The sequence below is a fragment of the Siphateles boraxobius genome, unplaced genomic scaffold, assembly GCF_051911475.1.
Source record: "Siphateles boraxobius isolate OS27281-9 unplaced genomic scaffold, OSU_SipBor_1 3, whole genome shotgun sequence".
Classification (NCBI taxonomy): Eukaryota; Metazoa; Chordata; class Actinopteri; order Cypriniformes; family Leuciscidae; genus Siphateles; species Siphateles boraxobius.
In genome coordinates this window covers 14,038,253-14,065,785 of record NW_027508919.1, presented here as the reverse complement: position 1 = coordinate 14,065,785, position 27,533 = coordinate 14,038,253, and the positions used below count along the sequence as shown (strand labels likewise).

Here is a 27,533-nt window from a genome sequence, read left to right as displayed (position 1 = left end):
AGAAACTGATCAATACTGATGCACTGTAGAAAGTTGTTTTATATTAGATTGAAAATTATTAAATCATTCACCAAGATACCTGATGATGTTATCAACATGTACACTGACCTTTGACCTCTCTCCCTCTCTGTCTCTGTCAAATCACAGCTCCCGCATCGTCGAGTGACCTTCTCCACAGCCAATCAGGCGCAAGATCTGCAGGATCCTTCTCAGCACAGTTACTATGACAGCGGTCTGGAAGAGTCAGAGACACCCAGCAGTAAGAGCTCTTCAGGGCCGCGTATCGGGCCCCTTGCCCTACCTGAAGACCACTATGAACGCACCACCCCGGATGGCAGCATCGGAGAGATGGAGCACCCCGAGAATGGTAAGAAGAAAGGAATTCCTTCTACTCTCTTTCAGAAATATCTCTTTAGATCTTCTACATCTTACAGCTTTTTTGTTGTTGTTGAAGTAACGGCTTGTAATGAGCTGCACTGAGCGGTTTAATTGTATGCCCTTCACTAACGCTTGTTTTGCTTTAAAACTAAAACATAGTAAAATAAGGTCAATCTGAATTCTAAGGCACTGTGAACTGAATGTCAGAATTTAAGCAAATTAACTACTGATTGAATATGTTTTTCGTTGAAAACTGTATAGACCTTGTCAACACTCATCTTACATGTACAAAAAAAATATTAATTATTGGCAAGATATTGCAATTACCCATTCATATTAGCACACACACACACCAGGACAACCTGATATAATTCTCCTCCGTTGTAGCTGTAGGGATCAGCTAGTTCTCCTACAGTGAGGGATGCCGTCTCTCCTTTCCGCCCAGCCAAGGTGCTACAAACCAAGAATCCTCAGCAACAGCTTCTGAGAGGGTGGAAGGCATAGCCTAAAGGCAGGCTCACATTGAAAGCATTTAGTATTTAAATTACAGTGGAATTAATCAGTGCTGTGTATGTGTACACACAACACATACTCTTAACGGAATATTTTGGGGTCAATACAAGTTGAGTTCAGTAAACAGCACTTGGGTCAAAATGTTATGTCCTGCCTTTATTTATTTATTTATTTGTTTTTTAATAATAAAATAACAACATCAACTCTGGGTTACGATATGAGGGTTAGTATGTTTTTGGTGTGGAAAAATCACTTATATTAATATTTTTTTATTCAGCCAGAGTGCATTAAATGGATCAAAAGTGACACGAAAGGCTTTTACATTTTTAAAACAGATTTATATATATATATATATAATATATTTCTAAACATAAAAATGCTGTTATTTTGAACTTTCTAATCACAAAAATGCCACAATTGCTGTAATTTGCTCAACAAGAATTGAACAGAATATTCTGTGAAAGCGGTCAAGATGCATGTAAAGAGACTGAGAATACTGAGAATCAGCTGAAGGTAGAATTGAAGAAAGAAAAAGAGAAGTATGACTAAGAAAGTGAGTTGGACTGAGGCCTAAATGTCATGGCTGTCTTCCCACATCAGTGCTTTTACTGCAGCTGCAGGACAGTGTGTGTGTGTGTGTGTGTGTGTGTGTGTGTGTGTGTGTGTGTGTGTGTGTGTGTGTGTGTGTGTGTGTGTGTGTGTGTGTGTGTGTGTGTGTGTGTGTGTGTGTGTGTGTGTGTGTGTGTGTGTGTGCGTGTGTGCGTGTGTGTGTGTGTGTGTGTGTGTGTGTGTGTGTCTGCAGGGAGGGTCACCCAGACAGGTCTCACTTATGGCATCTGTACACACACAGCTGGGCACAGAAGCCCCTGGCAGGTGCCACCAACCACAGCCTCACACACACACTGAGAAGAAGGACAGTATGCGTTTCTGTGCATGCAGAAATTAGGTCAGGTGCAATGGGGGTTAGGCGGGATATTTAATCGATTTCCTTAGGATGTGTATACAGTATATGGGCGTGGATGTGTGTTTGCATATGTTATCATTGTAGACAGACTCTACTTGTGCCTGTTGACCCTGACTGTGGTGGTTTGTCTTCATGGATTACTGCCAGCTTCCTGGGGTCGAGATCGCTGATGCTGAGGGAAGAGTTTTACTGTACTCCCTTACATCACTATACACAATAGAGCTAATAAAAGAGCAGGGATCTTAAAATAAATAGTCCCAGGGCTCTAAATGACTTTAGCAGCTGCACAACGCAGCAGTGCTAGTCTATAAATACTGCGCTGCCACAGCACTGCTCTTCAAATGAGCTCTGCTTCATATAGACACTATGGATAATGCATGGATTTAATGTGTAAAAGAGGGCAGGGAGTGTGTGGAATTATACTGTGAAGCATGAAGGTGACAGGGCAACTGAGTTTGCACAAACACATTGTGATGAGTTTGCCTGCCAACCCTTGATTTGGCTCATGCCTTTTTAAAGAATATTGTCACAACATGAGAAATGAGGCAATGTGCTAGACAAGGACTAATGTTGTGAAATATTTATGGTACTTGTTGGAATAAAGCTGCTGCTTTCTGATTTTTCAAAGGTGAAGTATGTAATTTATGCGCCACTAGTAACACCAAACAGATCTGTAAAAATAATTGCATTTAAGCTTCGAACAACCATCGGCTATTGGTCAGGAAATTCTGTTCTAAGCTCACCCCAGTCAGTCACTCAAAGAAACAGTTTGCAATTCTATTTGGTGCCACTAGATAGAAATGACTCCCTTCATATTACATTTTATTTAAAAATGTACTACATCAGAAATAAATAAGTGTATGTTGACATGAAAACAGTACCCTTCATATCTCACTATTAAGATTTTACAAGTCAAAAGTATGGGGTTGGTAACATTTTTGAATGGCTTTGAATTAGGTATCTTATGCTCACGAAGGCTGCATTTATTTGATCAAAACTACAGTAAAAACAGCAATACTGTGAAATATTATTACAGTAACTGTTTTCTGTTTTATTATTTGCTAAAATGTAATTTATTTCAGCAGTCCTGTCTTCAGCCTCACATGATACTTCAATAATCAAACTAAAATGTTTGATATGCTGCTTAAGAAACATTTCTTATCAGTGTTATAAACAGTTGTGCTGACTAATATTTTTGTGGAAACGGCAAGGCATTTTTTTTCAAAGATTCTTTGGTGAATAGAAAGTTCAAGAGAACAGCATTTTTTCTAGAATTTTAGAATACTTCAAGGTGAAATGTAATTTTAAATGAAATAAAACAGGTTTCCTAAATGCTCCCTCCATCAGCCATTTGCACAAACAGGTAGCCCCGTACCTGAGCTCACACCATTGGTTGAGAGGCGCCACATGCCAGACTTTTCAGACAAAAAGCATTTTTATGAAAATGCTATAAACCTAGAGTGTTTAGGCTCTTTGGGGAAATCAACCCACGAATGGCTTACTTATAGTTGTCTCTGCACATTAAAAAGTAGTTTAACACTGAAAAAATTGCAGACATCAAATTTAATTAGCTTCAGTGTGTCACTTCACAACGATGTGAGCATGAATAATTTAAAGATGATGTGTGTAATGTGTTTTTTTTCCCATGTTGAAATATTTTCTCCAATCCCACTTTAATGTGCAGAGACAACTATAAATAAGCTACTCGTAGGTTGATTTCCCTGAATAGAGTAAACAATGTGACTCCGTGCTGATAAACCAAAACATTGTCCTGTTTATTTGACCTTCTTGACCAGCCCGAGGAGGTCTATACTATATAATACATGAAGAGCACTAAATAAATAAATGACAATCAGTCACTTGCAAAACATTTACTTTAATATAATAAAATACAGCATCTACTACCAGGGGAAAACTGGAGCATGTTAACCAGCCGAACATTCATCCCAATTTGGGGCGGGACTATTTGCTTGTTTGACCAATGGCAGGCAGGGGGAGTGTTTAGGAGACATGTTATTTACTAATTTATTTATTTATTTATTTATCATTCATGTAATGCACATAAATTACAGAATTCACCTTTCAATAATTCATTATAAGAATATTTGCAGATTAAACTGTGGTGCATTGTGCAAATATTCTTTTCAAACAAGATGTGATATTTAGATTCCTGAATTTGCCAGATCCATTTTAGAAATCCAGTAGTATACCTGAAGAAGAGAGGTGCAGGATAAAAAGCGAAATTTCAGATATCTTCATGTTTCCAAAGAGAATATTTTGCGTTAGACCAACAGGAGTCAGAGTAGGTTGTGGGTTCCTCTCTCTCTTCCACAGACCCCTTACAACAAGACAAAGACTTGTCTCAGTTTCAATCTTTTTCTGTCTTTATTATTTCTGTTCATTGTTCTGAGAAGAGAAAGAACCAAAGTATACCCAGGGGGGTGACTTAGCAAAACTATCATCCAGTCGCTGTAGAAGACATGGACCAGGTTGTCTTTGTTGAGATAGATGTTGTCTCTGATGGGTTCTGCCTTACTCCCGAAACAGCAAAACATCAGTTCTTCTATAGCTATAGTTAATTTACCTATAGCTCAAATTCCATGAGGAAATGAACAGGAGTAAACACTTTGAATAAGTACTATATACTTCATTTTAATGTTGCTAGTTTAACTTTGTGTTAATATTATAATTTTGTTCTGTATTTTTGTACTACAACTGTATAGCCAATGCTTGGTAAACCAGTAAGGTTGTTGCCAGGGTGAAAGTTCATCCATCCATCCATCCATCCATCCATCCACCCATCCATCCATCTTCAAAATATTAACAATACTATTTCAGTTTAGTATGGTAACTGGTTCAGTTTCTTACACATTTAAGGCAATATTTACATTTGCATTTAAATGTCGCTGTGCGTCCAATCAAACTAGCTGAAATATTAAGGATATTTCTGTTACCTTTGTATTTCTGAACCATTTTGTGTAAATCCTGTGTCCTGAAATGAAACCATTTAAGAACCACTGCATTGGTAGACCGTGGAGCTCAGTGAGCCCTTAGAAGTTGGCCTTGGAGAAATAGTGTGATATCCAACACATAAGTTGGCTGTTGTTTAGATTAGCTTAGATGAAACAAAATGGACTGAACTCGGTCTCTCCCTCTCTCCATCCCTCTCTCCACCGTAGCTCGCTTCTCTCCAGCTAAATGGAATCATCTCCGTCTGATAATGGAGTGTAATTCCATTACCCCAGCTCAGCGTCCCAAGGGGGGGCATTTCCGCCCGACACCCCCTTCTCTTCCCTAATGTGCTCATTTCCCCTGCCTAATAGAAATGGATGGGTCTGTGGGTCTTCTCTGGGAAGATTGGGTGAAAGCAAGAGAGACAATGGAGAGAAAGAGATACGCAGAAATAGGGGATTGTGGTGAAATGTTTTGGAGAATAATTTGACGGAATGAGCCGAGATGGAAAAGATGAGACGAGCTCAAAGCAGAAAGAGACTATGCGGTAAAGGCCAGGAACGGCAGACGCGTGGTTTGATGTCGTTCGTCTGAGCGAGATGCTGCCTGAGCATTTATGAGCAGTTATGGATCTATTTGAATTTCTGTCTCTCATCTCTCTAAAGACAGACCTAGTGTTCTTATCATGCCGCCTGGTAATGGCTTCCTCAAACAAGCAAACAAACAAACAAAAAACAAACGAACGGTCTACGCATCTAAACAGAAGAAAGGCCTTTTGAACATCTGTGCAGTTGTCAGGGTTCATTTCTCAAGAGCCTCTCAAAGGCAGCAGCGGAGCGCTCTAACGTTGCACAAAGCGTCCATTACGCCCTCGTTTAGGAGAGCAAATAGGCTGCCGTTCTACCGCCATCACGCCCATATCAGGGGAAATGAAGGCAATCATTCGTCTCAAATGAGCAAACAAGCCATCTCCATAACGGCAACATCCAATCTGTCCCGTACCATTCAATCAGGCCACTTCTTTAAGCTGGAAAACAGGAAAATTGTTTTGACGTTCCAATGCAATGAACCGGATGTACACACATAGAGGGGAAAAAACGAGAGAGATTTGAGCTGTTTTTAATGCTTCCAACTAACCACAGACAGCATTTCTACAGCTGACAATTTTGAGATGGTAAACAGAAATGACACAGAAATGCAACCATTTTAGACGCTTCTTGAAACAGGGTATTCAATCTCCATTCCACATCTTTAAAAATAATTGCATATTTACAAGTCTTTAAAAAGAATTGCGCGATTATGTCTAGAACATTTATATTAAATGCTAACCTTGATTCTTGTAGACTGGGGTAATGCATTGATGATTATGTCTGTCATGCACATCCTTTAATTACAGACTTTATGTGGCTTTCCTTTAACGATCATGCAGACACCAGAGATTCTGAATCACTCCTTCCCAGCCAACAATTCCACTCATATTTATTTAATCTTACACATCAAACCAGAATTTTCAAACCAGAATTTACACAACTAAACACAGAAAGGCTAGCTTAATCATGCTCCATGTTACACATTGACTAATTGGTCAGATCCTTTTATGATGCCAGAAGTGTGCACCTTGCCACTTTCTCTTAAAGCTCCCAAACGCTTTGTTTGTATGCCGAGAGCACCATGGTAACCCTAATTAAAAGGCTAAAGCTGGAGTTAAGGGAGCGGCTGGAGAGGAAATAGACAAAGAGGAAGAGAATTCATGGTGTGGTCAGGAAGCATGCTTGAGTGTTCACCACTGTCTCTTCGTTCCCCTTGGGATGGCCTGTGAAAGTCTCGAAGGAGGTTTAACCCGCTGACCGCCCCCTAAATGTTGAACTTTAAGATGGATGGAAGAACAGAGTGAAAGAGAACTGCATCGGGTGCGTGTAAGCTAATCAAAAGCAGATGCACTGTGTTCTGGAAGTGTTTCCCACACCGCAGTCTCTGTTACTTCCTGTCCCCACTCACCAGTTTTCCCACCGTGATGTTCTCCCTAAATACAAAGTGACAAAAAAAATCTTTCTAAAACTCTCTCTTTGCACTTGATCCCCTCCTTAGCAGCTCTCACGTTCTCTCTCTCTCTCTCCATCCTTCTCTCTCTCGTTCTCTCTCTCTCGATCTCTCTCTCCCTCTCTCTCTCTCTCCCTCTCTCTCTCCCTCGTTTTCTCTCTCTCTCCCTCGTTTTCTCTCTCTCTCTCTCTCTCTCTCACTCTCTCTCTCTCTCTCTCTCTCTCTCTCTCTCTCTCTCTCTCTCTCTCTCTCTCTCTCTCTCTCTCTCTCTCTCTCTCTCCCTCATTCTCTCTCTCTCCCTCGTTCTCTCGCTCTCTCTCCCTCGTTCTCTCTCTCTCTCTCTCTCTCTCTCTCTCTCTCTCTCTCTCTCTCTCTCTCTCTCTCTCTCTCTCTCTGTCCTTCATTGTGATGAGTTTGACTGTGATTATCAGTCATGGCCCCACTCTGACAGGTGCTTGTGGGGCAGCTTGGGGTATTCACTAAAATGAGCAACCAATACACATCCAGGCAATGGGTCATTTCGTCCTGCTCAACCTCAACGGAGAGCACACATACATATGCAGCTGTTTTTTCTGTCATGATGGACTCTTTCCATTGACTCCTATTGTTTTATATTAAGAAATGTATATTGTTTGTGATATATCTGTATTTTAAAAATAAAAATGGATAATTGTAAGATAAAGTCTAATATATGAAATGGTTACATTGTGAGATATAAAATCACAACTGTGGAATATAAAGTTGCAGTGATATGCAGTATAAGGTTGAATAAAGAGAATATTTGTGACTTTTTCCTTAAAATTGTGACTTTATAAGTCATATACCATAATTGCTACTTCATATCAGATATGAATCCACATTATGATATATACATTTCCTCATTTAAATTATGAGGAAACAATGTCATTTAAAAGACGGGGTGAAAACAATCACAATTGTGAGTCACATTTTGAGATGAAGTCGAAATTATTTGAAATGACTTTTTATTAAAAATCACAATTGTGAGCTATAGTCGCATTTTGAGAGAAAGTTGCAATTAATATAAAGTCAAAATTGCATTTTGATATATTGTTATCTGAGGATGAAACAGGCACATACATGCACACAACTTAATTGGAATTGTGGGATGCTTGTGAAAGCCCAGTAGAGAAGTAGATCTGCCTCCACAAATTATATAATAAAGTGAGCAGCAGTGGACCACAGCTGGGTCTCTCTCTCTCTCTCTCTCTCTCTCTCTCTCTCTCTCTCTCTCTCTCTCTCTCTCTCTCTCTCTCTCTCTCTCTCTCTCTCTCTCTCTCTCACTCTCTCTCTCTCTCTTTCTCTCTCTCTCTCTCACTCTCTCTCTCTCTCTCTCTTTCTCACTCTCTCTCTATCCCCCCCTCCCTCCCTACACACACACACACACGCACACATACACACACACAGACACAGATATCCTTTGACTTTTAAAGTAATGCTGAGCACTTGTTTCCAAGCTGAATTTATCCTCCCTTCCCCATGAGGAAGGAAAAGTAGGGAGAGATGTGTGTATGTGTGCGTGTGTGTCTGTTTTGGACGTTCCTTAGTTCTTCTTAATTAGCTGTGCTGTTTTGCTATAGCTGCTAGATGAAAGGCTTGTGCTTAGGGAAAGTGGGTGATCTCCCCCACAGAGCCCTGCTCTCTTTCTCTCCTCACAGCCAATGTAGTGGTCCCTGCTCTCAGTGCTAACAATGGAGAAGAAGTAGTTGACAGTGAGAGAAGATTCATGGAGGGGTTTATTTCAGGAGTGCAGCTTGTTTATTTGTGCTTATTTGATGGTGGTCTGCTGTTCTACGGTAGTGAGCAAAAGATTGAGTCCTGAGAAAAGAGAGAGAGAGGTGTGGTTGTATTCTTGCTTCGCCCAGAGCAGTGCATTGTGGGCCGCTGTTGTAAATTGGAGCAGAGATGGCAGACAGGAGCTCCACTACTGAATCACAACAATGACTAGAGTGCTGAGCACTGCAGTTCTCCTTCAATGAGAGAACGACAGGGAAAGAGAGGGAGAGAGAGAGGTGGCCGTGGAAAATGGGACCGTGAATGTGGATATAAAAAGGCACTGGAGTACAAGCAATGTGTGCGTTTGTGCACTTGTGCGTGTGTGAGCGACCACCCCTACCTCTTCATCATCTAAGGATCCCTGGGTCGTCCTTTGCCAGGCTGTTTGACAGGTGCAGTACAGTGAACGCAGTGTCACGCAGTAATTGAACATCCCTGTTATGTCAGCGTGTAATTTAGCACATAGCCTACAAAGGGCCTGCCAGACCACCACACACACACACACACACACACACACACACACACACACACACACACACACACACACACACACACACACACACCTCTGAATCAGTGAGCAAGACATCACTAACATCCCAAGCCTTTATCGACATTGACAAAACACTGAGGCTATAGAATTGACAATCCCAGATAACTTGATAGGGGGGTTTGTTAAGAGCAAAGGATTCTGGGAACACAGCCATTGTGTTTAATGGCTACTAACATTAAGATGTAACTCATCTAATTAGCGAATGTGATGTGGAGTCATGTAAGGACGGATTAAATTCACTCTTTCTTTCTCTCATTCTTTTCTTTCCTTAATTATCTCTTCATTCTCTGCATGCATTGATTTCACCGTGGCCTCGGTGTCTCTCTTTCTCTCACTTTCCAAACCCATATACGCTTTCTCCCTTCCGCAGACCTGACACCCGCCTCCTTTCCTCCCTGCTTCTGTACCACTCTGTCATTCCTGGTTTAGAAGCCGATGGCTGGCTTCCCCACCAAGAGAATAACTGCTGTAATCATATTTGATCAGGGAAATCTTAGTATCTTGTATCTGTGGCTTAGCTCAAGTAACCAGAAGCACTGTAGCTTCAATAAATGGGACTGGACCTTTAAAAGGCTCTCCGGGTTTTGAGTTCCGGCAGTTCGAATGAAGGAATTTGAGATGAGTATGTGAAGTTCTCTGGATGTAACTGGATAAGTAGTATATGGATTATGGTGGTGTGGCAAATGTACCATCCTCGCTCATATAAGAACCGAAATTTTAAATGTTCCTCTTCCCCTGTGTTTGAATTGAAAATAGAAGTCCTTTTATCTAATTTGTTTGATTAACCAAAGATGAGGTATGAATTATTTATTCGTTTTTGCAGGATCTCAGAGATTCTCACTGTGAAAGAATACAGTGGATTTATTCCCCTCTCTCGCATATGCTGAGGTTATTTATGGTTTCCGCCTCAGAGTAGAAAAAAAATCTATATTACAAAACATTACAGTCAAATTGTGAGATATCACAATTAACTTTTCATATCTCACAATATGACTATATATCTCAAGATTGTAACTTTATATTTCACTTATGACATTATGTCGCACAATATGATTTCACACAATTATGACTTTATATCTCACAATATAAATATATATATATATATATATATATATCTCACATCTGTGCCTTCATATGATGTTTTAGGCCCTGTTTACACGAGAACGCTCACGGGTGAAAACGTAAAAATATTTTATCAGATGTGCCTTTGTTTACACGGCGACAACGTTTTTGGGGCTTAAAAACGCAAAAAGTGAAACCACCCTCCAGAGTGGAAATCTTAAAAACGCTCCACTGTCCCGTTCCTGTCTAAAGGGTAAAAACGCAAAAAGTGAAACCACCCTCCAGAGTGGAAATACAAAGGGCCTGCCAGACCACCACACACACACACACACCTCTGAATCAGTGAGCAAGACATCACTAACATCCCAAGCCTTTATCGACATACCTTTGAATCAGTGAGCAAACAATCACTAACATCCCAAGCCTTTATCGACATTGACAAAACACTGAGGCTATACAATTGACAATCCCAGATAACATGATAGGGGGGTTTGTTAAGAGCAAAGGATTCTGGGAACACAGCCATTGTGTTTAATGGCTACTAACATTAAGATGTAACTCATCTAATTAGCGAATGTGATGTGGAGTCATGTAAGGACGGATTAAATTCAAAAAGTTTAATCTTAAAAACGCAAAAAGTGAAACCACCCTCCAGAGTGGAAATCTTAAAAACGCTCCACTGTCGCGTTCCTGTCTAAAGGGTGAAAACGCAAAAAGTGAAACCACCCTCCAGAGTGGAAATCTTAAAAACGCTCCACCGTTGCGTTACCATCTAAAGGGTAAAAACGCAAATCTGCTCACGATGGCTTTCAACGCGTACTCGTTTACGTCACAGGCATGCGCCAGTACAGGAAAATAACAACCAACATGTCGGATTATTTCCATACGTCGGACCTTCAAGTTGCCCTAGCAGCTCAGATAAACGTACAAGAGTCTTTTTGATGTTGCTTCGCCATGTTTTTGATTTCGCGCTTCTAGGGAGAGAAGTAGAAGGAAGGTTGTACGCAGGCGCGCAGACTTGGTGTTGTTGTGTGGCAGTGCTTCACCTTGCCGCCTGGAGGGCATACTACACCGAATTTTAAACACTTTTGCCTCACCATATGCACGGAGATTTCCCCCCCATAACGCTCGTCTTAATGCAGAATAAAAAGTGATAATGCCACTTTTGCGTTTTCTCTTCAGATCGTTTACGTGTAAACATAGCCTTATTAACAAAGTTCGGGAGGAGCACGCTCAGATAATTAACACGAGTGGAGAGCACTCAGCAATCAACGATAAGAGGTGTATATATATATTCAGCAGTCTCACCTCAATTCGTTGACAGTTTAGCAGCATCCCTCCAGCACCCTTTCTCCACACTTCTAGTCCTAACCATTTATATACGGGGGGGGGGGGTACTCTGGGTTCGGGCCGAACTCTGAGCTCGGAGCCCTCCCCTCGGACAGCACGCCAAATATGCATTAAACTTACTCCCTCTAATTGTATGTAAGTGTGAACTCAATTTCTCTTATGATTTAATATCTCACTACTGTGACTTAATATCTCACAATTATGACTTTATATCTTTATTTCTCAAAATGCAGTTTTATATTTAATTTTGACTGTATATCACATTTATGACTTGCAATTGCTACTTCACATACCATAAGTACTATATTCTCACGGTTGTGTAATTGTGACGACATAGTATATCCAACAATTATGTCTTGTTTATTTTTCTTTTCATTTATACCTCAATCCATAGTCATTGGAATCAAATTCTGAGGAACTTTTACATTTCACAGAATTTGAAATAGATGGATGGACACTTAGCAAGCTTTAAGTGTACACAGCTGAAATTTGCAGTTTGTGTTTGTAACCGTTCACGCCTTAGGGCCGGTTTGCTACTTTATATTTGTCATCCCTAGGGCTCGTTGCTGGTCCCCACTATAGTCCAGAGGGAAATGTTTTTGCCAGCTTTACACCTCGCTCTGGGAGTTAACTTCCACTGCTATTGCCACCTTTGTGTCTAGTCCACTGAATTATCCGCTGTTGCCAGGTTCGTGGCCACTGTGGGGAATTAGCCACCACAGCCATTGCCAGTTCAGAGAGGAGCTTAGGGAGTTAGCCACTGCCGATCATGCCACTGTTGCCAAGCCTACTGTTTCCCGAGGGACTGACGGCTGCTTCTAATCGAAAGGATATTGTTGTTGTTGTCCGTCAACTTCAGAGGATAAAGCCAGCTAGGTGGATCTCAAAGGACTAGCCTGACACACACATGCACGCACACCTCCCATCCCAGTGGTAAGGATATGCTTCTTGTTTACCTCTTGTCCTGCTGGGGCTCTCAGCTAGCGTTGTCATGGAAACGTGGCCCTGCTGGGTGTGGGTGTGTGTGTGTGTGTGTGTGTGTGGGGGGGGGGGGGGGGGGGGTGATGGTTGAGCTGCTGGGTGTGCTTGAAACTTCGCTGCCCACTTACCTAACGGAGTGTCTCACACATACACCAGTAATGGTAGGTGTACTAGAATGGTTCATGCTGTCTATTGCCTACTTAATGCCATAGTGTCTCAGTAGGCAGTAAGCTGTTTCCAGATATGAAGAGCTCTTATGTTTGAACCCATGTCACCTCTCCTCACCCAGGCACTATAGATTCAAGATCAATACTGACTCTTGGCGTGAAGCCTGAATCTCTCTCTATCTCTCTTTTCACACTGTAAGAAAAGTGAGGTTCAGTCCCACTACAGTCTGTATGTTTTCCTTCCACTCTAGCAGTAAATTGGGCTTGATTGAGCAGGTAATTGAATACTGCTTTGAGTCTCCAGTAGAAAGACTTAACACGTTCAGAAGTGTGTTTCTGTTAGTCAAATTACTCTCTCTCACTTCATCTTGAAGCGGACTTGAGGTGTTTCCCCTCCACGCTGAGTCCTAAAAAACCTTGCCCTATCATTTACGTTACAGTAAATACAACTCTATGTTGATCAGCAGATTAGTTGTTAAATTAGCTACCTTTTGGACTCACGCTGTCTGTGTTCTAGAATTGGAAATGAATGAGGAAGTTGATTAAACGTGGGATGATGTTTGTAAGTCTCTAAATGAGAGGCTAATTTTCATTGGGAAAGCTAAAGTAGTGATGCAAAACAGTGCCAAAATAGGAATAGAGGGGTAAGTTTGAGATGTTTTTTTTGTTCTGCCTGTGCAATCTTTGAACATTCTCAGGATGTTTTGTCTGCACTCATTGTGCTGTATAGTAATCAAAGCCACATTTGGAGGGATAGAGACCAGACATTTATAAGTGCGGCCACATTGGATGATTCAAAATTAATGTTTTGATTTTTATTAAAACAGATTCAACTGTTTTCTTTTTGCTATGTGAAGGTAATAGTAAAACTTTTATCATGCATTTACATTCTTTTACATTTATGATTTTATCAAATGCTTTTATCAAAACTGATTACATTTAATCAGCACAAGCATTTTCTCGCAATTAAACCTGTGGCCTTTATGTTTCACTACTAGACTTTAAATAGGGTGACCAGACGTCCCGTTTTTCCCGGGACAGCCCCGTATTTCCACTCTAATTTTAGTGTCCCGACTTATTCTGAAAAAATCATGTTTTGTCCCTTATTTCATCGTTAATATATATATATATATATTTTATATATAATAGGTTTCGTTTCCGAAAGGCTAAGTGAATATATATGTTACGTTCAAACCGTGTAGCGCGCGCATGACAGAGAGGGAGAAACCTTGTGTGTGTGTGCTAGTGTGCCTAATGAAGCGCATGTAAGACGCATTAATAGAGCGAATGCATTAACGTCACTTTCCCGCCGGAACACGCCCCCTCAGCCGGACTGAGTGTCAGAAGAGCAGCTGCGTGACTGGATTTAATAGGGGAAACTGCGAAAACGCAAGTAAAACAAACGATTATCAGTTTAAACTAAAGATTGGACTCAATATAGTGTTCCTTACAACTTACTAAAGATCCAGTGATCCATGGATATTAACATGCAGCCAGGAATCGTGTTTCCTGACATTTATATGTGCCTGATTTCGACACCAGGGAAATACATACAGCAAATTTGCCTGTGAATGCTTTATATAAATACAAAATAGGCAGGTCTAAATCCAGGTGATCACTTATCAATGTTATATATATCATCATATCGTCTAGAGACTTAAAACTTGTATAGTTTTTTGTCAGTGTTTATTTAAAAATGTCAAATTATACAGAATATACAGTGGTAAATATTTGATTGATGAGTTGTCACTGCAATATATAACAATACAATATATAGAGAATGATTTTACCACTAAATTCAGCATATTGACACAAAAAGGATAACTACAAATCCACCTTCCGCTGCCTGGAGTCCAGTTGTTTCTATGAATTGCAGCGATCTATTTGCTTCTCTGTTCTGTAGCTTTAGGTAGTCTGTAAAAATATTCCTCATATTTCTTGTCAAATCTAGTTGTACAGTCAGTCTCAAAGCTCTTTCCCGTTTTAGACGTGTTTTGTGTGTTTTTCCGCAGCATTCACACTGAAAACCAATGCTGCCGCTCAGTCTTTTTGCCACTTGTGGGCGTAACTGCAGTCACTCCGGCCAACGGTGACATCACGTGCATTCCCTCTATACGCATGCGTTCTGTATATGTCCCGTATTCCACTCCGAGAAATCTGGTCACCCTAACTTTAAAGGAGCTTTAAAGGAGCACAGTATGTAATATTGTGGCCAAAACTGGTACTACAATCACTTTCAAATTACTGTAGAGCGGTGTATCCCCTTCCCCTCCTCCCTGACTCGAGGTTGCCAGATAGGCTGCTACAAGAAGCTTCCAATGGCAAGTGACGAGTCCTACACAGTAAGTTTTTTTTTTTCTGATAATCATGTTTATGCTTCAAATGAGAGATGTTTTGCAAAGTAATTATATATCGCAAAAAATTACAAATGGTGATTAGCCAAATATAATCGTAAAGATGTACGCTCGTATGTGACAGCACATTGTTAGAACAGTAGCTGTTAGTCTAACTTGTAACGGTGGGTATCTGTCATTAACGTAAGTACAAGCACAAGCCTCTGTCACTGTGTGTAACCGATATCAAAGATACAGCTATTCATACAGGTCAACTTGCAGTATGTGTAGTCCACAATATACGCGAAGAACGAATGAGGAATAATTTTTACCGAGGTAACGTTAGGCTACTGTCTCAATTACGTTTCACATTGCCATAATAGGTGTGCTAATGTTGTTTTCCTTAGCGTCTCAGCATAATGACAGAGAAACGGGCTCTGATAATGCATTACTAATGTTAGCAATGACGACTTTTTTTACGACCGTTTTTATTACCCAAACAATTCCTTACCTTTTCAAGTCGATGACCCACCTCCTCCATATGAGCTAACGTAACGTTACTTTGCACGAACATGCATAACTTTGTTCGACTGTCATGAATATTTGAAATGTCTATTTACCATCCATCAAGTACAAGTTAGCAAAACATAGATGAATCTTACCTGTCCAGGAGAAAATTAGCAACGTTGGCGTCTGTCTTCAAATTATTCTCCGTTTTCAGCCGTCTCCATCTCTCAAAGGCATCTCCTATACAGATCCTTGTTTTATTTTGTACTTTGTCACAATGTATTTCGATTTCATAACAAAGTTTTTTTGGTTTCGCAACGTTGGACATTTTTTTGTATCCGATTCCGACACGTCTGTAGCTGCAGCTGTGGTAACTAGAGTAGAGCTGGCAACCCGGATGCCGCAACACTACTGACTTTGTTATTGGTAGATAGGTTGAGGGTGGCGCATCAGACCAAAACACAACATGACAACATCAACATCAGTTGAGGGCTGCAACTTCACTTTTTAAATGACAATATCCTGGCCGGACTACTGTTGTCAGTGATATAAGTATTAGAAATGAACATGATTTCTTAATGTCTAGTGACATATCAGGGCCATTTTATGATTAATTGAAATCAATTTCTTACATACGGCTCCTTTAAATATAAAAATATGAAAATCCATCATAAAAAAATATAAATTGCAATTAAACAATGATATATTATCCAAAACAGGAGAGGTAATCTTCAACTATTTTGACATTAATTGAAACTGTGAAGTGTTATATTCATTTTATAAAAATAAAGCCTGTCCCTTAGTTGTGGCATAATTTCCATCACAACCAAAATGTTTTGTTAAAAGTAAGTTTACTTAATAGTTACCAATAAAAAGTGTGTGCTTTAGATGAAAAATGAGACCTAATTTTTAAAGTTCATTGTAAAATTATAGTAAATAAAATAATACATTTTGACTGTGCTTCATGTCTAATCCAGCAGTGATTTTGGGCAGAATGTGTGGAAGTGTTATTTTATTATTTCTATTTCAGATAAATAAATAACTTGATATTAGAATTTGCACTAATATAGAGAGATTAATTAGAAGAACTAATAAGTCTTCCAAAACAGATTTTTTCAATAGATAATATATGCTGTTATTTTAGTGAAAATGTTTATGCATATATATATATATATATATATATATATATATATATATATATATATATATATATATAATTAACCTAAGAGTCTTAAAAGTGTGTTCCAAAAGTGCTCAGTGAAACCATCTCAGTGAGATCCATATTTAAGTGGTTTCTTTGGTCAGTAAATCCATGCACATCAGGTATTTGTTAAAAGTCCCTGCGTGTTTGAGTGAATGTATCTCCCCTTCTGCATGTGTTTGATTGTGCTCGCCTTATAGCATTTGTATTTGTAAGCGATCGTCTCTTATCACGTTATTGATGCAGGCTGCTGTTTTTGCGTGCCACAGAGATATGGCTTTATCATGTCCGAAGCTTTACTGTTTGACCAGCCCACTGCCAAAATACATACACAAGCCAGAAATCGCACACTTCTCACGCAAGGTCCTTGTGACCGCTGGGGCCAGAATCAATTTCATGTGTAGGACTAAGAATGTGTTTCACCGCTACACCCTCAGTTTTCCTGCTTTTAAGACATGAAGACCTATGAATTCTCTCTAGCAGGGATATTACTCCTGTCCTGGCTCATTGCAGATAATAATGAACCAATGACAGCCTTTTCTTTTCTTTCTTGTTTACTCATACAATAGAACAAAGACACAAATGAAATAAACAGAACTTTTCATGTTTTTTTTTAGGTGTATAACTGTTGTTTTAGATAGATGGTATTTTTATGGGTAACTACTTACATTTTAAAGTTGTTGGTCCATAAGATTTGTTTGTTTTGTTTTTGAAAGTCATTTATGCACACCAATGCTGTATTTATTTCTGTTTTATTATATGTATTTATTCATGTGATGGAAAAGCTGTTTTTCAGCATCATTACTCCAGTCTTCATTGTCACATGATCCTTCAGAAATCACTCTAATAAGCTGATTATCATTAGTGTTGAAAACAGTTGTGCTACTTCATATTTTTATGGAACCAACACACCTTTTTCAGGATTCTTTGATGAATTGAAAGTTCAAAAGAACAGCATTTGTTTTAAATGATCATTCTTTGTAGCTTTACTAAATGTCTTTGTCACTTTCTATATATTTAATGCATCCTTGGTGGTCCACTCCATACATTCCTCGGCAAATCAGACATATTCCTCAAGCAATTACTTCAACTGCTTACATCTTTAGCATTATCTTGAGGTCAAACTGCGTTTAGTTTTACCTCTGGCATTGGGTTTGGCGCTTGGGTGAATTTTAACTGGGTTTAACCTACTCATAATCCACTGGTTCAGCAGGTTCAACAGTAAAAATCCCTTCTTTATTAAACCAGAGACTCTCTGCTTGCGAGCTTAGTGAGAGGGAAGACTCGTGGGGTCAGCATTTATCTGGAGCTAGTCTTTAGTAATTCATTGAGAGGTTGATAAGAAGGGGGAGGAATACATTGATTAAGCATTGATTTAATGTTGATTTACAGTTTGCACTGGAGTGTCAGTATTATTAGCCTACTCAGCTTGACTTTGTGCTGTTTTCCTCTTTTCCCCCTCTCTGCATTGATTAGGGCTTGGTGTGTAAAAGTGACTAAAACAGGTAACTGCACATTGAGCGCAAGCATCTCTGCAATGAAAGGATATAGGTTTGTACTTTCAGATATGAAGACACTGTATCTGGCAGATGAAACCTGTTTAAACATGACATCAAAAACAGCTAGTCGATGTTAAACACTGGAAAAAAACAACAACAACATCTCATCTGAACTGAGATACGTACACTTAAAAATACATTCTGTTCTCACTATTAGTCTACTGATAAGATATTTCTTACTATATGAACAGACAAATAGAAAGATGAATTAGCAACCATTTCAATTAACACAATCAAAAACATTCTTCTAAATGTTCCACCACTGTTTAGTTTTTTAGATTGGGCGGACAAAATGGATGGGTGGACATTTAAATAGGAAAGTAAATTAGATTCTAATTCTCATGGAAATCTTTTTTTAGTCTTTACAGTGCATTAAACTAAGATCAACACATTCAAAAATGAATCACTTACATTTTAAACAGAGAAGAGCCTGAATGGAATAGGCTGACTGAATTAATTGATGGACAGACGGATGGATGGATGGATGGATTAGCAGCCATTTCAGTAGGTTTATACAGTATTGTTCTGGAGACATGTGTTTTACTCTTTAAGTTGCATAAAACTTAGATTGATCCTCAGAAATGCACCGCTGACTTCTTTACTAATAATGAGACATGTCAGACTGAATATATGAATCAGTATAGGTTCATATTGTTGCATGAATCAGATGGAAAAAGCTTAAATAAGCAGTCTCTGCTTCTTCTGAGACATATATTGCATACATGGATGGATGGATGGATGGATGGATGGATGTGTGGTCATTTTAATTGGTCCAAACCATTGTTGGCTTTGTTTTTTTACATTGCGTGAAGCTTAAGGACCAAGAGAGGAATTTCAGTTTGCCTCACCTGGAAGCTGTTATTCATGCTTTTAATCACACTAAATCTACGCATCTTAAAAAGCACTGTATTTCCATGTATTTTTTTTCCTTCCTGTTAGCTTCATCTGTTCTTTACACTAAAGACTTTTGAACCACTGCTTCCTCTCTGCAATCCATCATGGCTTCACTCTCTCGTTCTCCTCTGTCTTGTATCAAGCAATCCCAGTTTACATCTATAATGCATGCATGTGTGCTACTTTCACCTGCTGCAATGCACTATAGGATCGCCAGCTTCTTGAAACAAAAAAACCTCAGTAAGGTCAATCTCCGTCAAAACAATCAGAACCTGGTTTCTCAGTTTCTCAGGTTCGGAACATTGATTTGAGTTGACTCCTTCCAAACTCCTCTCATCCACCTGCTACCGGATGCTCTAAATAAAACAGGTGAGGAACATAGTCAGGGCTTTGTAGCAGAACGTCTACCTGTGGAGGTAAGCAGTGGCTTGTTGGTTTCTGAGCCATGTTGTGCTGATGGGATTAGGATGGACGTGACCCCAAAAGGTAATCCCAGCAGGCAACAGTCAGGAAGAGAGGGATAGAGCTCATTAAAATACGCTCTGCGGTACAAGCGGCTTAAGCACACAGGAGCTTTTATTGAGCAACTGTGCCAGCTGAGCAGAAAAACTTCCTGGAATATCTCCCAGCTCTTATTCCCTGAGATAGGCACATACACACTCCCACGCACACCCACACTACACACCAAGCGTATTTTTTGCTGAGGCCTTAGCATTTCTTTAGGTAGGGTTGACTTGCAGTTTGGAGGGTTTTATATGTCACTCTGAAGCTGAAGGTTTGCTTAGCCCTTCTTGAGGCCTCAACCAATCAGAATCAAGCAAGGTCCATTTAGCTTTTCAATTGATCTCACTTTGCTAATTATGAAGTGTGTATATATTTAAGCGTCAGTTCTTTACCAAGCTATTGAAACTACCCCTGCATTTGTCCAGCATTCAAGCTAAATTTTGTGAAAGTAGTGTTAGAGAAAGTATGTGTGTGTGTGTGTGTCCCGCCTTCTCTGTCTATGCTCTGTAGCTCAGGGCACTTTAAAGGTTTATAGAAAAAGGTTGAGGCAGAATCTTAAGAAGTAGGATATTTGATTCTGATGTAAGACCATCTGTGGCTATTGATTTCAGTTTTTTTTTTTTTTTTTTTTGAGTGCTGTTTTTTAAGCCATTTTTCGCTTTGGGTGATTTCCCTTCTTCTGAATGATGTATGTTTCTTAGTAAAACTGTTTGTTAATGTGTATATGTGTGTGTGAGAGAGAGATATGGAGAAAGAGAGTGTGTGATCTTGCACTGCCTATTGAATGTGAAATATTCCATAGTCATGATTAATAGTTAAATGTGTTTGGTTTCTAATGTGAACACACACATACACCAACATGCAAAAACTGCACAGCCCTAATCGAATACTATGCTTGAGTTATCATATCACTTTAAAAGGAGAAGACAGGGTTCTTCCCAACTGTGTTTTTAAGCTTATCATTAGCTCATTGTCAAACACTACTGTCTAATGCTCATCTCAGCTTAACTTTTGTTATGGCCATTTGCACCATACTTACACTAGTGCCTGCGAGTTTCCTGTTCTGCAATGCCCTTGCATTAAAATACTGACACTATGCATTGTGCTGGTTTGAGCAATATTTTATTTTTTATATAAAGCTATTTTGCAGCTGTTGGATGTAATGGGGCAATCATAGATAATTGTATTAAAATCCAATCAGATCAATGTTAGCATTTAGCTAAAGAGTAGCAAACATTGTTGAAGCAGCAGCGAGCATTGTTGAACACCGTCTGTACACAAAACAGGTGCAAGATTGCAAGCAAAACATGTCACCTATTGAGTAATTGTATTTATATAGTGTAAATGCTAACATTCATTTATTACTGTGTATTCAAACATCTTTGTTCAAATTTAAGTCAGGATGGGTTTGGCCTTTGGAATTAAGGCGGATGTCTTGGCACACCTTTGTGGATTTAGGTACAAAAAATAAACAGGATAAAGTATAAACAAACAGATTAAAGATTGTTTACTTGCCCCCAGTTATTTGCAACTTGTAAGAGCTCTTACATGAGGCTACAACTCTTTCAGGGAGTCTCTCTCACTAAACCAGTCCGTCTGGCTGGATGAAGTCACATGTATGGAACAATATTTAGAGGGTCAATCGCACCTACGGCAATGCGTCGTCATTCTCCTTTATTGAAGCAAAGCATATGGAGAAAAAGACATGATGGTACGATGGCCACGCATCAAATCCACTTAGAGTATGAGCGGATAAGGGGAGTTACAGGGCTCATCTTTTGTTTGCCCGCTCCTGTGTGTCTGGATCCTGCTGCGAGCGCTACATAATCCAATCAAAGGCAGAGCATAGCCACCCCTGTATCTACCAGAAGGACCACTGATTATTGAAGGAAAGATTAGGATTACTCTGGCAACAGATTGGAACCGAAAGACTCTAACCAAATTTTAAATGAACAAATAAGTAATCATATATATGAATAAGAATAAATAAAAAATAAATAAAAAAGTGCACTGAAACATGAAAGTAGAAGCGGCGTGTTAGACACTTGATAAACTTTTTGAATTGTATAGAATGCTTTATGATCCATTTCATTTTAACTTGGTTTCCACCAAATTGCTCAGTTTTAGACATTCTGACCACAGATTCACGAGGCTAAGACTTCTGAAGTCCTCACAGCATGCGAGGGGCTTAGAGTCCGACCTGGGCCCAAATCCTGAGGTTGGACTGAAAGAGATAAGGGGAGATATTTGAAGTGCTTTAGTTGTGTAAGGTTGTTTACTTATGATGTAGTTTTATTTCATATAACTGTTTTCCATTTCTTTGAGCAAATGTCCATCCTTCTGCCTTGTTTGATGTCATAAGACCCTCATGAATTTTTATTTTGCTCAGCAAGCATGTGTACATTTTCATACAAGACCAGCACATCATGCCCTGGAGACATTCTCTCTCGAGTGCAGCATGTCGAACAGTCACTCATGTTGTCATTCAAAGCTGTCACTGAAGGCCTTATGAGAGGTCACACTGGAAGGCTTCATACTTCACCATTACAGCACTGCCTGTAGCTGCATGATAAAGACAGGTCAGAATGAGCAAGAACCTGCAGTCTCGCTCGTCCTCTCCAAAATCACAGTGAGAAAATCCACAATTAGACAATGTAAAAAAAAAAGTTTGCTTCTTTCTCTCACTAAATTTTAATGAACATTTAACTTTTACACCCTGTTAGCACTGGGAGTGAGCGGTGAAATGTGATGCAACACAAACACCCAGATGTCTCTCATTAGAAACAATGCCCATCTGCTCTGTAACCACATGACGATACTGTGTTATTCTTTTGACCACCTCTTCATTCTCACGGGATTTTCTGGTGGTCTTTCTTCTCAACTCTTCTCTCTTTATGCAATTCTGTCACCTCTGGCTGGTGGTCTTACATCATATTGTTTCGTTTTTTTTTTTTTTTTTCGTTTTTTTTTTTCTAATTGGGCCATCGAGACTAGAACATGGAGTAAATACAGTGTAAAATCTCACATTAGCTATGAAGTCATTCATGTTTGCTGTTTCCGGACAGATGAATTAATTCACCTCTGTGGCAACTCAAGCTACAACAGGTAGTCTTAAATTCAGACAAAACCATAACCACAGACACTTAATGATGTGTCTGTGTCTCTCTATATATATATATATATATATATATATATATATATATATATATATATATTCTGTATATTTTAAATATTTGTTTAATGGTATATGCTTGCTGAGCATTATGAATGAATGCCAGTATCACTGATACCAGTACTCATGTCTGATACTGAATTGATTTTTGTTCCCTCAATTTTAGCCATTAATTATAGTAATTCAACATTATAATATCATTGCAAGCTATCAATTTTAACATTTAATAGGCTTTCTTTTTTATTAACTTTTAATGTAAACTTAAAACAATCTTCACATAAACCCAGTGTAATAAATTAATATAATAAGTTAATATACCAGGGCTCAACGCTAAGGTTTTTTTTTTTCTACTGGCCGGTTCAGATTTGTATGTGCCCTGTAAAAATGCAACAAAAAAAACAAGTTCATTGTTTTTGACTCATATAACCTTGTAAACAGTGTTTTAAGATTTTCAGGTAGGTCTAACAGGTACTGTAAATATAATCAAACACTGCACATGCAGTCGTTACTGGATAAATTATAAAATTAATACAGATTAATCGTTATTAAAGCTACAAATTAAAGTTATTCAGTCAAGAGCAGTGAGTGAATTTCTCTTTTTCTTTTGTTCTTAGATTAACATTAATGACAGACAGCAGTAGGTTAATTAGACTGCTGTCACTTTAAGACCTGACTCACATGACGCAAATCTCACACACATCCAACTCTTTACGTTCATTTAACACTTTTTAACTCATTCAAGACTGTGCGCGTATGAGGATACTCGACAAAATGGGTATTTCGACTTAATTTTGTGTTTTTGTTCGTTCAAGTGCGAAAGCGAACTCGTTTGAGTACCATTCTATGCAAACGTTTTGGGTGTTTGTTCACAGAGAGCCGATTTGCAGTCAATTTTTTGTATCTTTGTGCGTTTGAATGGTTAAATAGCACTTGATGATAGCGGGATCATATACTGTAGCACAGCCAAAAGATGACAAAAAAAAAGGATTCTGTGTTAAATGCATTCATCATTATTTTTAACGCGTTAAACTGAAAAAAAATTATGATAATAATAACTGCAAACTTAACACAGCTATTTTTGACCAAATGCCTCCATTCAAGACATTACATCAGGGCAGTGTCAACAATGTAGTGATGCGTTGTCTGGATAGATTTTCATAATGAAGTTTAAGCACAAAACTTCATTCATCCTTGCCAGTAGGTGTCATAATAAACCAAAACTACAAAAAAGAGCTGATTGAGTGCACATTTATTACTAAATCTCTCTCTCTCTCTCTCTCTCTCTCTCTCTCTCTCTCTCTCTCTCTCTCTCTCTCTCTCTCTCTCTCTCTCTCTCTTTTCTTTTTCTTTTTGGCATTGAGGCATTGTGTTGGCTCACTAGGGGCCATGCTGGGTGGTGTCTGGCTACCTACAGTATTTCCCACTGGCACACCGGGTCTGTCTCGCACTAATTTCTTTCTCTCCCTCTGTTTTTATATTTTCCTCTCTCTCTCTTGCATACCAGTTGAACTTCGTAGATGAATTCAGCATAATTTATTGGAAATGAGCTGCTAAATAGCCAGAGACCTTCTCTCTTTTGGAGTTCAGGGAAAAGATCAATAATTTCCTTTTCATCTCCATTTGTTTTCCCAGATAATGATTACATGCTGCTGACCTTATAAAAATCTGCAGTTATAATAGGCTTTTTTGCTAAACAAAGATAAAGCTTCAAAGAAACAAAGTAGTTACACACAAAGGATGGCTGAGTAACATTTATGCGTGAGCTTACAGCAGATTTTACAACAGAGGGGTGTCTCTATCACTGTCTCCCTCTTTTTCCAGCTTTATACACAGGCTCACACACTTGGAGGAACAGTGGGGTCTGATCTTGCCCAGGGCACAGGGAGTCGTGCTCACAATGTGGAAAAGAGCCAGTGATTGTAGAGAGGTCCCATAGTGCTCGGAGGCTGCACAATGCATTCGCGCATGTGTATATAGCCACACTAACAACTCCTTAGGGGGAGGAAAAACACATCACTGGGTCAGCTGCTGTCACTAGAGCACATCCACTCATCTGGAGGAATCTGAGCTAGTGGTGGATGGGAGAGAGATACTCTGCACTGAATACATGTCGGTGTGTTGTTGAAAGAGGAAAACCCTTGTATAAGCTGTATACGTGTTTACAACATTGATTCTTACAAAAAGATAGCTCAATATATCCACCCATCCTGCACACTAACAATCCTATCACACATCATTTAACTCAATTCAGGTTTATTTGTATTGTGCTTTTCACAATACATAATGTTTCAAAGCAGCTTTACAGAAAATGCTTGTTTTAAAGTCAGTTTAAGAAGGATTTTGCTATTAGCCAGAAATGTGTATCAATATGTCCATTTGGCAGTAATATACACTCTTAAAAAAAGTCCTTAATGGTCTCATGAATAACCTTTAACATCCATTGCACAAAAGGTTCTTTATAGAGGAAAAAAAAAAGTTTATTAGATTATTAAAATTTTCTTAGGAAAAAAAATAGTTCTGTTCACAGAATGGTTCTTGGCATTGCTGTAAAACCCCCCTTTTTGGATCTTAATTTTTTAAGCGTATACAGCTATAAGACAGTACATGTTTTATACTTAATAACTCAGTTTAGCTAACTCAATAAACGAGTTAAGGCCATGACACACAAAGCCGACATCAAACAACTAGCAGCGACAAAATCCGACTGTGTTGTCGCATTGTATCGGCTGCGTCTGGGCCAAAAATATGCGCTTGAACACCAAAAGGTCTACTGGCAATTGCCAACAAGCATGTGTGTTCTGCACCTGCATTGAGGAAATAACTATCTTTATTACACGGCTCTGTGGAATAATTGATTCTGATTGGTCAATTGTGCCATCCAGTGATTATGTTATCCGTCGATAACATCCGGTAAAAATTGATAACACAGGCTCATCCGGGTAAATTATGTTAGTGCTTTACGCTTGCTAGGAACAGTTTTTCCTTGTGGAAGTCTTGCGTTTGGTGTGCTAATAAAATATTAAAACTCAAATGAATATTTTGTGTACAGTTATTTAATTATGTAATCGCGGACTCGCTCTCTTTTGTTTTATACAAACGCAGCTGCTGCCATTTTGTGACGACTGTTTTGTACACTGTAATGGATCGTAAGATAACAAACAGGTACGATTTTAAAACGGTTTCATCTCAAATCAATATCTCCTGGCCCATAAATTCTTAAATTGTAGGAAAGAAAACCTGAAGGAGGGCATAAGGATGAGAGGGAGGTAGACATACAAACATAAGATGAAGAGACACAGTGCTAGCTAAGAGAATTAATAGTCATAGTGTATGTTGGCATTGAGACGAAGTTGGCCACACGATTAGACATCCTTGCCTTTATTGTATCAGCCACTTCTTTACACAGTCTGATGAGTGAGCTGTCGTCTGAGAAAATCCAAAGCAGGAAGTGCAGAACAAAGGAATGCATTAAACACTCCAGACTAGAGCGGACGTGTAGAAAGCACTCAGCGAAAACCCACAGACATTCACTGATGGCTCTTGGTGTGCCATGGTCTTTAGGTATCAAATACAACTTGTGCTTTTAATGATTACAATATAAGGATAATAGTACAGTATTAGGATAATATTTGAAAGTTTTTCATGCCAATCCAAAGTTAACATCATCTGAAATGTTCAGAATTGTCGATGTCACTTGAAAACATTGCAAAGGTTGGATCCAAACTGGAGCTGGCACAACATGTAGTAACTGTGGGATGGACACCCCGAGGTAGAACCAGGGTAGCAAAAGGAGAAGAAAACCAAGTAAATAGCTCAAACTGTAGGAAATAAAATAACTAAATGGATCAAAGTTTTCGATATCTAATTGAGGTCTAACCAGGTGTGTAGTTGGTATCTGACAGCAGTCTTCACTGTAAACATTTGTTGCAACGAAAAGCAACAGAATGCACAGTTGTTAATGAAGCATGTCAGTTTAATGACCAATGCCAGTTTATGTGAAAAGCATGGATTTTATCTCCGTCAACAAGCAATTAGCTGCCTCTCTCTCACTTTTATCTCGTCTCTAATGATCAAACAGTTTTAAAAAGACTGTGATCTGACGAGTGGAAGCCAGTGGTAGGAAGGAAACAGTCACTTAGCATCTACTCTCTGTAGTTGTGTGTGATCACCAAAACCTTATCCTTGTGAAAATTGTGTTTTGTTTTTTTCTGGGCTAGATGTGTTTTTAACTATTTTAAAAGTATATATATATATATATATATTATTTTTACAGAAGCTTACAATGACAGTTGACAGTTTTCAGATAGCTTTTGCAATGAATTCTAGCAAAGAGGAATGAAATATGTAAGTGGTAATATGCAGTCAGCCAGTCATAATGTATACTGATTCTAAAACAGTTTTAAATCCTGATTCGATGAGACCGCTCTCATTTTAAAGTCATTTTAAAATACTGATACATGCACACGTGACCGCATACTGTATATATTAATGCAATAAGTTGCTGAACCACTTCGAAACTCTAGTTAGGCTAATGAACAATATTAATTGGTGCAAGATTTTTGTCAATCAATAATTAACAATAATACATTTACTATGTTGGTGTCTTTTATAA

The 27,533-nt window shown here is 38.9% G+C and overlaps 1 protein-coding gene across 4 annotated transcripts in view; it reads left to right on the top strand.

Annotated features, from left to right (window-relative positions):
• Nucleotides 1–27,533, top strand: part of pcdh1b (protocadherin 1b) — a 174,633-nt gene that overhangs the window by 110,512 nt on the left and 36,588 nt on the right. For all 4 annotated transcript variants that reach the window (XM_077247925.1, XM_077247926.1, XM_077247927.1 and 1 more), the window contains exon 4: nt 148–367. In XM_077247925.1, coding sequence (XP_077104040.1) covers nt 148–367 — 220 coding nt within the window. The remainder of the gene's footprint in view (nt 1–147; nt 368–27,533) is intronic.